The 12,492-nt window shown below is 47.1% G+C and overlaps 1 protein-coding gene across 7 annotated transcripts in view; it reads right to left on the bottom strand.

Moving 5' to 3' along the window:
• Nucleotides 1-12,492, bottom strand: part of GLYR1 (glyoxylate reductase 1 homolog) — a 34,976-nt gene that overhangs the window by 16,838 nt on the left and 5,646 nt on the right. For 5 of the 7 annotated variants that reach the window (XM_047713234.1, XM_047713233.1, XM_047713232.1 and 2 more), the window contains exons 4-6: nucleotides 6,259-6,397; nucleotides 5,472-5,714; nucleotides 591-677 (exon numbers count right to left, since the gene is read on the bottom strand). In XM_047713234.1, the coding sequence (XP_047569190.1) occupies nucleotides 591-677; nucleotides 5,472-5,714; nucleotides 6,259-6,397 (469 nt within the window). The remainder of the gene's footprint in view (nucleotides 1-590; nucleotides 678-5,471; nucleotides 5,715-6,258; nucleotides 6,398-12,492) is intronic. The other 2 variants (XM_047713236.1, XM_047713235.1) reach the window with 1 other exon arrangement.

A 12,492-nucleotide genomic window follows, 5' to 3' on the forward strand; every position in this document is an offset into this window, starting at 1 on the left:
GGTCCTGAATATTGGTGTTTTTAAAATGCAGCATTTACCAGTCCTGGATAATTGAGCAGGGGAGGCCAAATCAATTCTCATGACTCCTGATCTTAGGGTTTTACCTACTGTATCTGGTGTCAGACCTTTGAATATCTCGTCTCATGGAGGACGGATATAAACAGAAATGGAGGACAATGAAGGCTTTCACAGTTAGGCTTAACAGGGGACTGGGGCATCCACTACAAGGGGCTACTGAACAGCAGAGTTGTATATGTGAATAGTGAAAGGTGTGTATAAAGCATTAAATGAAATAAATGTGTGGGCCAATCCCACATTTGTGAAAACCAACCCTATTCCCAAAAGTAGAAACCCCATGTGGGTATATAATCCTATAAATGATGGGTGAGTGGGGCGTCTACCAAAAGGTCTAGAAGTTACATCGAACTTGAAACTGAGCACCCCTGAGGGTGGAGACATGCAATTTTCCCCCTCGTACACCTCAGTACTGCTTTGCAATTTAAAAAATGGGGAAAGGAAAAGCGCCTCACACAGGCCAGGAAACCAGCTTGGAGGCTGGGCTTATCCTGGCCTGCGGGAGAGCTTGTTACCTCGCTCACAGTCGGCTGCCATTTAAACGCGGCCATCGGTCCAGCCATCACCCCCTTCACGGTACTAGACTCAGGGATGGTGAGATCCTACAGAAGGAAAGGCAGATGGTCAAGACACTGAGGCCACCTCAGTAGGAGATGTCTTCCTGCGCCAAATCGGGGAGCACCTCTTTACTGCTCCGCTTCCTTCAGTCACATTCCACATTAAAAGAACCCCAACTCCAGTCTCAGTCCCCAGGCATGGTTCTGACTGTCGGGGGGAAACCAGGCAAGTTTTCATTAACAGGGAACAAGGGTTTCTTCTCTGTTCTTGAAATAACAAATTGTCTTCTTGTGCCCAAGTTTCACAAGGACAGGTGTCTCTGGAAAGCCCAACTGTGGTGTGCGGTGTTGTCAGCAAATCACAGTGATGTGTCCTTACGGCCAATAACGAACATTAAGAAAACAGTACCCTCTTCAGAGAAGACCTCAAAAAACACTAAGAAAGCCACATGGTGCCAATGAGGAAATGTGCCCAGCGTTTTAGCTACTAAGTGACAAAGCTAGACTTCCAACTCAGAGCAGCTGGGAACCAAGAGCCCCACTTGCTCTCCAGGCTGATGCCAGGGCAGGACCCAGTAGAACGGGGTGCACCTCCTCACCAAGGGCCTGGCCCATACCCATCTTGAACAGGGAGCTGCTTCAGCCTTACACCTGCTGTGCTCTTGTCCCCTCCACCAAGTTTACCTCACACCCCCTTTCCGCAAGTGGGATCTTCTAGCCACAGTGTCCCTCCTGACATTTCTACTTGGTATCTCATGGGAATCTTGACATGCCCCACTCTGAACCCTGGATTTCCCTGCCCAAATGGCTTCTTCCATTGTCTTCGCAGTCTTAGAAAAGTAGCTGCATTCGACCAGGCTGAGATCTTTGCGGTTCATCATGATTCCACCCTCCTCTTTTCTGCTGGCAATGATTATGGTTTTACGACTGCTGATCTGGGAACCCCTTTTGCCACCCCACTGCTAACATTCAAGCTAGGCTGCCATCACCTGTCACTGGGGCTGTAGCAAAAGGGATCCCCCCGCTTCTGTTCTGGAACACTGCAGTCTAGACTGTACACAGCAGCTACCACTTCTCTGCCTACAACTGGCTTCCTGTCTCATAGTCAGGCTAAAGGCTAGAATGTCATGGCCTATGGGGCACTACAAGTTCTACAACCCTCACTCCATCCTACTCTCCGAATTCATGTCCTATTATATTTTCTTCCCCCTCACCACTCTCCAACTCACTAGCACTAACCCTTGGCCCTCCAGCCATTCCCCAAACACACCAGGCATACGCCTGCCTCAGTGCCTTCGCACTACTGGGAACGCTTTCCAACAGTGATCTACTTGGCTCACATGCTCACTTGAGGTCTCCACGGAAATGTCACCTTATCGGGGTGCTTTCCCTGACCCCTCTGTATCTTCCCCCATTAGAACATGATACTGATGTTATTATCAGTGAGTTCTGTGAAAGCAAGACCTTTGCCAATTTTGTTCACTCTGTATCCCACGGTGGGAGCCATGCCTGGCACTGACGAGATATTTCATTATTTACTGAAGAAGTGAACACGGGAGGGGCCTTGTCAAAGTATCATGCGGCTGAATCACTAGACATCTGACTTCTGGTGGAGTGGCTCCCTCCACAGGTGCTGAATAAAGATCTCTGGGGGAAAAGGGGGCCTAATGCAGTACTGCCCCAAAGAACGTCCTGCCACGATGGACATATTCTGTATCTGTCCCCTGTGGCTAGGGGCAGCACAGCTCTAGTGACCTGCTTCAGGTCTCAGGACAGAAGGAGAGTGGGGTGGAGAGCACTGGCTTTCCATCTGGCAGCCGCAGAAGGCTTCAGCTCCCAAACCATCAGCCTCTGCAGCACTCCGGGACCTGGGGAGAGACAGAGCCCTGGCGGCTGCGGGCTGCCAGGGTGCAGCGTGCCGACTCGAGCTGCAGTTCTTCTTTCCTGCCCAGGACTTGGAGACGAGAGCCCCTGAGAGAGGATGAAAGCACACCTCGCACAATGGAGTTGCACGAACCCAGCCTTTCCCTGTTTGCACGGAACTGACACTTCTCCGTCAAAAGGTCAGCCTTTCCCACTGATCCTCAGGGGACAGGGGATTACGGCTCCGAATGGCAATCATCTGGGGCTTTGCCCAGGTATCAGCCTAGGCGACTGCTGTTTCAGAAAGAAGCCTGACAGCCAATTGACAATTACCGTAGCAACACACACTCTTTTTAGAGCACAGAGAGCAGAAGATGCACCAAAATTCCAAGCCCAGATTCCCTACATCTCTGAAGGTGCTTAATTAAAACCAACTGTCTGAACCGAAATGGCTGTGCCTGTCCTGCACCACTAGCCACGCTCCTTCCTCTCCAGCTAACAAATCCTTCACTAGAGGCCGGGCCAAGCAAGGAGACTGCACAAAGGGCTGTGCTGAGGGTAAATAGCAAGTAGACGTCTCGGCTGGGGACCTCGCTCCAAGAACAGCAGCAGAAATGTTACTACCCCCTAATTAATAATTCAGACTCAAGGGCAAACTGCTTTTCTCTGGGAGCGCGTGAGAAGAGTCCCTGCAGAGAGCCCAGTGGTGGCCTCGGGTTACACTAAAACCACTACGCTCTCGCTGCACAACGGGCTACTGCCAGACACTGACACATGTAAAGCCATTCATCAGACGCGTAGTTCATGGCTCACTGTTCTTGGTGCTTTGCTCGTTACTCGTTTAATTATCACAACAAACAAGAGAGACAGGTATCACTACTATTTCCAGTGATCAGACGAGGAAACGAAACCAAGGCAAAGGTAGCTGGCCAAGGTCACACAGTCGCACAAAGTTATGGAGTCACAGTTCGGACTCAGACCTCCTCCTCACCTCTCCTGGACACCTCCCTTTTTCCAAAAAGATGTCGTTTCTCTGCTGGGCCAGCACGGAGTTGGTGAGATCCACGGCTTCAGAAGGTAGAAAATAGGAATTTGGAGAACAGTATAAAACCTGACAGCTCAGATGCCTCTGGATCCCCAGGAAATCAGTTCAACTGGACCAAATCTGATCACACCCCCTGAGGAGTTCTTTCTGCACCGCGGCTAGGCGTTTTCTCCATCTTCTCCACCTCTGGCTGCAGTTCCCTGTGCTCAGTGTCAGCCAGGGCTGTCCCGAGCGCTAGTCACTCTGTCTACTCTCAGTCTCGGGTCATCTGACAGTGAGAAGGATCTTCTCTAACACAGTGGTCACTCAGTGGCAGCCCACAGGCTCAATCGGGCCCAGAGATGTTCCTTGGACCTAAAAGTACTTTAAAATTTTGAATTAGCATGTAATATTTAAAACTGGAGTGTTTCACATAAAACTCTGTATTTTCAGCTTCTCTTGAGGAAAGACCAGAAAACCAGGCACAAGTTGGCTGGGACCCCATGGACAGAGAATGGTCTCCCCAGAGCGCCAGCTGCTGTCACCCCTACTGCTCTCAGCGTGGAGGCAGGTGAGGGCTGCGGGCCCCCAGCAAGCCTCTCCGCCTGCTGCAGAGTCCGGTCTTGCTGCTTCCTGTCTGGTCTCGCTGGTGTCTGAATTTGCAGGCCACGATCTGATGCGGTCTAGCATTTCATCACGGCCTTATCACCCAACTGTTTCTGCCAGCCATCTGGCTCCCGTCCCCTTGATTGTGCTCTAACAATCCTTCCCTGTGTTTTGACAGACTATCCCCTCCATCTCAAATTCTCTTCCCTTGGCTTTTAAGACTTGGCCCGTATCTTTTCAGGAAGGTGAAAGGTACGTTATTTCCACTTTATTTCACGGTGATGGCTCTTCCAAACCCTTCCAACTCTGATCTATGGGTGTTTCCCCTGCAAAGCAGACTCCTGCCTTTGACTGCTCCCTCCTTACTTTCTCTGAAAGTGGAGGGCCACTGGGCCTCAGATATACTTTGTATGTGTTCTCCAACATACTTTCTACCTATCTGCCTCCCACATCTACATTCCATCCTGACATTAGTTCAAGGCTCCCTAATAGTCTGGCATTAGGCACTGGCATCACCTCAAATTCATCACAGTCAAAATAGTACCAGTCCTTCTGCTCCGTATGCCAACTCTACTCCAGACTCTTGCTCTTAAGAATGGTGTTACCATTTCCCAAACAAAAACCTGAAATCATCTCCCTCCCCCTTTCCTCTGGAACCAGTTGCTAAATCTTATGAGCCCTTCCTCTGAAGTGCCTCTCAGGCAGTTCCTTTTAGTATTTGCTATCAGGATAGCTCCTCATGGAAGCGTAACCTAGGTTTAGCTTTCGGACTGGCTTTAGCCTGTCTTCTCTGCCCTCCACCAATGCTAACACACAGCTTCGAGCACACCACCACCCTGCCACCCAGCTTCAACACACTCGTGGCCCCCTATTGACTCTGTGACCGTAAATACTGCTTTAGTAGTAGACCTCGAGGCCCTCTACAACCCAGTGACTACTCACTTTTAGCTCTCTGCTCTCCTCCTCGTCCTCCACCTATAATGAGAACATCCACGCCAACATCAAGCCCCACGCAGGCTGGGCCCTCTGTCTCTGGAATGCTTTCCCCCTTTCTTCTTAAGCCCTTTCCAGTGCCAGCCCTCACATGCTGGCTCAGGTGGACTCTTCTCCGGCCATGACCATCTAGCTGAATGCAAGATCCTTTACAGCCTTGTGTTCCTATTTCACGCCTGTGCACCCAGGCTGTGTCCCTCCCCTGGTCTGCAGGATTCTTTAGGGCAGTGCTTAGCACAGGTTTCTATGTCCACTCAGTGAGCTGAGGCACACTGTAGGTGTGCTTTCATATACAGCCCTTTCATATACAAAAGGAAGTCGCTAATCCCAGAAGCTGCAGAGGTAAAACAAACCTTCTCATCCTTTGGGGGCCGACCCCGTTTCCGGGGACTCTGCTCTTGGGCTCTTTTCAGAGGGGACTTGGAGCCTCTCTCTGATGAGCCTGAAGACACCCTCTTCTTTCCTTCTCCCATGTTCTTCTTCACCTTCCCTTCAGACAGGCTAAGCTTCCGCTTCTCATCACCTGAGTTTGGCCTACTTCTCTCCTCACTGGAGTTACGCCGATTCTTGTCATCAGCAGAACTGTGGGACGGCGTCTGAAAGTTTAATAATAACAGTGATAGCCACCACAGCAGCCACTGCTGCCATCACCGCCATTTATACAAGCCACACCCTAGGAGAAGCGTTTTACATGTGCTATCCGCACAACAACCCTACGAAATAGGTTCTGCTATGACTCCCACTGATGTTTGGGGAAGCAGATAAAGTCAAATCACTTGCCTATAGTCCCAAAGCTAAGAAGTGGGATTTACGCCCAGGCAGTGGATATACCCAAGAAGCTATACTCCTAATCTCTAGGATGTAAAAGGGAGAAATGCCTGTGTGATACTCAAAAGCTGAGATACTTCTCCTGAGTCCAAGAGACTTGCCTAAGAACAGCAATCCATTTCAGAGAAGTTTGCTGCGTTCATGGAGTTTCAAGCTGATAGGCAAAACGCGGATACCCTAGATTTGAAGTAGTATTCTTTCCATTGGCATTTCGTAAGAACAGGGTTTGGGTTTGGGCCGTATTTAATCTGTTACTTACTACACCAAAATAACCAGTCAGATGTTGGAATAAAGCAAGGATCAGTCTCTCACCTGGTCTTTCCCTTTGGCTCTCCGGAGGAACTCTTCGACAGCATCCACAGCCTGCTGGAATCGTTTCCCCTTGTTAATCTTTATCATTTCCTCCTTGTGTGCATGGTATGGCTTTAGCTGTTCCACTTTGATCCAGGCACTAGCAGAAAACACACATAGAAAGGTTATGATCCACACTGCCCAGGCCCGAAATTATTAACCACCTCATCGCAACAGAATGCAGATGTATGTTTGGTTTCACTGGACTTCGAAACATGCCTGCTGTGTTTTCAAAACATGTTACCAACCTCCCCAAACTCTTGGGGTGTTTTCCTTACACAAGTCCAGCACAATCACCACCACCACCAAAACCAGAACACCCTTCACAAGCTGCATGCTCTTCCTGTCCACTCCTGTTCACCAGCCTTCCACACTAAACCACACATCACTTGCCACTTGTGCAGGGCAGGGGAAGCCTGGAGATGTTCTTCCATTCTCATCATGGGAGCCCCTCACGGACCCAGGGCAGCAGGAAGCATTATCAATCACAGCAACATCACTGCCCAGTCAACGCCCAAACCCGAATGACAACCTGTCAATCAACTGGGAATCAGGGACGCGTCCATGGCTCAAGAAAGGCAGCATCTGAAATCCGCTGCCCTTACAGGCATGTTCATAAATGATCCTGTCCATGGCTACTAAACCACACAAAACGTGACATGATTTGGAATTAGGGCAGCAGGTCGTAACAGGAGGTTTTTAGAAACAAGATTCTGCTTGTGATTAAAAGTAGAACATACGTTATGATGTTTTAAATTTTAATTCCTACTATTAATGTATAACACACACAAGTAGACATGCCATCAGTTGTCACTTTTTTTTTTTAAGATTTTATTTATTTATTTGACAGAGAGAGATCACAAGCAGGCAGAGAGGCAGGCAGAGAGAGAGGAGGAAGCAGGCTCCCTGCTGAGCAGAGAGCCTGATGCAGGGCTTGATCCCAGGACCCTGAGACCATGACCTGAGCCAAAGCAGAGGCTTTAACCCAGAGCCACCCAGGCGCCCCAGTTGTCACTTCTGAAATATCTGGCTTACCATACTAACCTGAACAAATCAGCCCCTGCTGGCTTCCTGTGATTGTCTTAAATGACATTTAGTATCCCAGTACAAAGGAGAGGATTTTATAGGCTTGGTGAGGTAACAGTTAACTTATGTACATTTTTACTATGCAATACTCAGGTTTCAGAGCATAACCTTTTGAAAAAAGGGGTCAGGTTAGGGACCTAACTAACTTAAGGTCTTCTCCTTTAGACAAAGCTGGAGAATATTCACCATTAATAGTAAAAATGTGGGGCGCCTGGGTTACTCAGTCAGTTAAGCGTCCAACTCTTGATCTCAACTCAGGTCTTAATTTCAAGGCGGTGAGTTCAAGCCCCACACACTGGGCTCCACACTGGGCATGGAGCCTATTTAAAAAAAAAAAAAAAAAAGTGCTAATCTTTACATAAAAATAGTGTGACCAAGCCACCAATGGCCACCTATGCTTTGCATGTTATATGAATAATTGTGACGATGGATTTGTACAAACACAATAGCCATGGGACTATCAGCCTGCAAATGTGACAGCAAACCAGGACTAAGCAGGTTCCCTACGGTGAAACAAAACCACAGAGAACAGAACGATGAGATGCGGCCTCACTGCATAAAGCTCCAACCAGGTGAGTGAGCAGGTACCTTCCAGTAACTAACTCATCTAAAAGCCTGAAACTTGACATGATAGATTCAATTGATCTATTCTACCGGGAGGAAAAATGGAATTCTATCTTGACCTTACCTGGCCTGGCAGGTACACCACTGACTGGGACCATCCTGCTTCTCTTCCCACTTAGTGTTTCTAAGGACAGACCACCAGAGCAGATGCAAAGCCAGACACACCCTGAAAAGCAGGTTAAGCTGTCCTACCAAGACGACAAAAGTACTAGCGATGAAGCTTACAGAGCCACGTGCTCTGGACTTGCCTCTTTGTTCTCTGAGCAGCAGGTTAGAAGCTGGGACCCACACAAGTTCTGGTGTAAGATCAATGTGGGGGCAGTTTATAGAGCCACCCGAGATGGGACAATACACTCCAGGCATTCTAATCCCTGCCTCCCTCTCCCCACATGAACCTCTGATTCAGGGGAAGTGGAGAGGTAGGGACATCCATAGAGGAAGCACCAATAATCCATGCGTGTGTTTCCACTGAAGCATTTAAAGTGGATTACTGATCTCTGCCGCAAGAATGGTACAGTCAAAATTCCATTCATCCCCAGACTGGCATTTGAATTCTCAAATGAAATTTTCCTCTCTGACCATTTTTTGAAAAGTGAAGATGGTTTGCTAAAAGAAGGGACAGTGTACATATCAAGAGGATAAATGCAAGAAATATTAATCTGGTTAAGATTGTTGAAGCAATGTGCCCCATCAGAAAAACTGTAAGGAAAAGGCCAGCCCAGCAGGGCTCTAGGAGGATTACCTCTTGAAAGCAACCAAATTGAAATAGAGTTTTTTCTCTGAAGTCTGTATTGCAGAACTCTGTCTCCTCAAAGAGTAAGCTTTTCAGCCAGAGTTTCAATAATGCACCATTCTCTAGTACACTGATGTCCGTCACCTGGGCCTGGCATGCAACTGGTGCTCAATAAATAATCACTGAGTAAATGATACCTTCCAGGCAAGTCCAGAGGGCTGGAATGTTATAAGGCTTTGCTGGCCTTTTCTGTATGTTGCTGTTGTCTGTACACTTCTGTTTCTGTTTTATTATGACCCTGAGATTGAGACCTGAGCCGTGATCAAGAGTTGGGATGCTTAACTGAGCCACCCGGGCGCCCCTGTTTATTTATTTATTTTTTTTAGGTGACTTCTGTTTCTTTCTGTGATATGAGCTGTGACTTATGATTTCCTTCTTATCATCCTCCTGATGCCTAGATGGTGCTGGACCTTTTCTGCGTAATTTGCTGTGGGGCTGGGAGTCAGAAAAATCAAGCTAAGTCAAGTGGTGTGTGAAGTACAAACCTTTGCTTTTATGCACAAGGAAGTAAATCCCAATGTAGTAGCAATCAGTGAGGTCATCACAAAGAACCCTTAAGGAAGGTCCCTTAAGATGTCTGCTTAAGTGGAAGAAATCAAAATGCAGAACCGTGTGTACAGTATGCTATTACTCGTGTAAAAACAAGGAAAAAGGAGGATGTAACTTCTTGATTTTGCGTAGTGTCTTTGGTGGGACATGCCATAAGAATCCAGTATAACTGGATGCCCAAGGGCTGGTAACTGGGTGGCTGAGGGTCAGGGATGAATGGAAGTTTCACAGTTTATAGCTGGATTTGGGCAGGCAGGCGGGGGGTGGGGGGCATAAACATGTATTATCTTTAAGAAACATCAAATCAACAATAAAGGCCTCTGCTGTAGAACATGGGCTGCTCTGCCCAGGGGGCTGCCCCCAGGACTTCTTCAGGTGGGTAGCTACTGGCTGGTTGCAGTAACTGCGCCTGTAACACAGCCAGGAGCAGCAAACTTACCCTGGTATTCTGATACACCTCCTATAAATTCTTCTCATTTCTACTATAAACCCTCTTACATTACACGCTCTGCTCAAAATGAATTCAAACACCTCACGTTTTCAAAAACTTCCATAGTGCCGACCTGCTTTTCCCTTAAGTTAAAATCATATCATGTACACATCGTATTAAACATGTGGTCTACAAATTAAACGTGGGTCTACGAATAATCTCCAAAAATCTCACGTATGTGACTCAGACTTTGCATGACAGAAAGACCTGGGTGGGGGTGGGAGGGAGAACACACACGTGTCAGCAGAGTCCAAAGGTGAGAACAAAGATGCGGACAGAAGACATGGGCTGCTTCTCCATCTAGATTTTATGAGTAGTACTAAGCAAATGATTTGTATGCTTGCCCTGCTTCAAAACCACTTAAGGAGACTGAGGATTACTAAATTGTTACAGGTCCAAGTCTAAGCTATTCAGAAATCAAGACACCCCAAAACTCACAAATCAAAATACAAAACAAAACACAACATAAAAGTCACAAAGAAAATAAGAGTTTGCCAATTAGTTTCAAGCACTGATGATCATACAGACATCAACAAAGACTTGCAGATAAGATAGATTAAGAAGATTCTGTTTTCAAAACTTGAAAACATTCTGGATAAGGCGCTGGATAAGGCGCTTCCCAGCTGTGCTGTCTATGCCAATATGGCCAGCCACTTCCTTTGTGCCGGATTCTTTAATGCTGGTGCATGACACCTGTTCCTGGAGTCCACTGTCTCAGCCATCAGAGGAGTCACCTGTAGGACTGGTGCTGGGACAGGAGAACCTACTCCGTGCTCTCTAGGACAGGCACCGTCCAGTCCTGGCAGAGGACACTGCTGGCTCAGTACAAACAGCAGCACACTTGCCATCCATTTGGCTCCATTCTCCAACTATTGCACAGTGTCGCATGTAGGCAAAGCGGGGCCGTCAGCTCCCAGGTGAAAAGAAAAGAGGGGTGCTCAGATGGCTCCAATCTGCTTGTAATTACAAGCCGCAGGTTATTCTCCAAGAGTCGTACCTTCTATTTGCCTTGATGGAAAGTTTCTTAGATTGGGATCCTGGAAATTCCATCACTGAACTCCACAAATCTCCTGCCTCTCAGTGTACTTATCTGTTAAAAAGTGAGAACCAGAACAAATATGCTATCTATTTCCCTAAAGGACTGTTGTAGGGTCAGGTGTGAAGGCGCTACACAAACTCTCCGGTGGTCATTTGGGATCTATCCTCTTTTGCCAGTAGCCTTCTCTTGAACTGTTTGTTTCTGGGCATTTTTGAACACCCACAGACTATATGAGCTTCCCCCATTCTGCCATTCCATGGCCACTACTGAAAATTTCAAACTCCAGGCTGTTTCTATTCTGATGGGCAAATCCCTGTCTGAGATGGGCTCTCATGTGCCTGAGACTTCATCTGCGGGTGTGGTCACCTGGTAGAGTCGTCAAAGTTATGATAAAGTTATTTTTCCCTCTGTATCTCTGTGAAATAGAAAACGACCATAAGTAACCCCTCTACTGGCCATCCAGGCTCGGAGAGCTGAATCCAACCATCTTACTAAGTCCTTCCCCTTCCAGGGGTCGCTGGTTAGGAAGGTCTGGTCCTCTCTCTTCCTAATAGGACATCAGAAGTTTTGACAGAGGAAGGGGGAGAGAAAAACTAGTTTTCTAGAAGATTGAAATATTTATCTTTAAAAAAAAAAAAAGATTTTATTTATTTACTAGAGACACACACACACACACACACACACACACACACAGAGTACAAGCCGGGGAAAGCAGGGAGCAGGCTCTGTGCCAAGCAGGGAGCCTGCCATGGAGCTCGAGCCCAGAAACCTGGGGTCATGACCTGGCCTTAACCAACTGAGCCACTAAAATTGTTATCTCAAGGAGCTACTCTTTACACTCTTTAATAAAGATCCTTGCTAATATTAAAAAAATCATATCTATAAATATTTTCCCCCATACAGAGTGTAGAGTTTTGAAAAGATACATGTCTGACTGAATCCTATATGGCTCAGGAATTCAGGAGCAGCCCCATGGGGTCAGGCCCTATCCAGTGCGGGAAGCATCATATCCCTCTCCCTGACATCAAACATCAAAGGGAGGTAGAGCCCCGTTTCTTCTGGAACCACCTATGGCCCTGCCCTTCACAAAGGAGTTCTCTATCTCTGAAAACCCACTTGTACTTCCCGTCTAAAGCACTTCTCAAATGTCCGTTTCCTACAGTGCTTCTTATGCACGCCCTAAACATAGTCACCACAGCATTTGTTCTGCTCACAGTGCTGCTATCGAAGCGTCTGATGATTTATGAACAGGTCAATGTTTATCTCCTTGGGGTCATTCATCATTTCATCAATTCTGATTGTGCTCTTTTTCACATTAAAGAATCCTACTCTTTGATCTGATTTGGTTCCCTTTTCTGATATTATCTAGTACCATCAGATCCCTTTGGGAGTATGGACTCAACTGCACATAGCACTCCTGGCAAGGCACAGCACAGTTTTTACATAAAGATGTAACAATTAAAAAAAAAAAGGTAGAACAATTTACTGTTTGGTGTTTGAAGCCTTTTCAGTCACAAGAGATGTGGGGGTGCCTGGGATAAAATAAAAATCTTTAAAAAAAAAAAGAAAAGATTTTATTTATCTGAGAGAGAGAGAAATAGGGACAGAAAGCGC

The sequence above is a fragment of the Lutra lutra genome, chromosome 18 (genome assembly GCF_902655055.1).
Source record: "Lutra lutra chromosome 18, mLutLut1.2, whole genome shotgun sequence".
NCBI classification, from domain to species: Eukaryota; Metazoa; Chordata; class Mammalia; order Carnivora; family Mustelidae; genus Lutra; species Lutra lutra.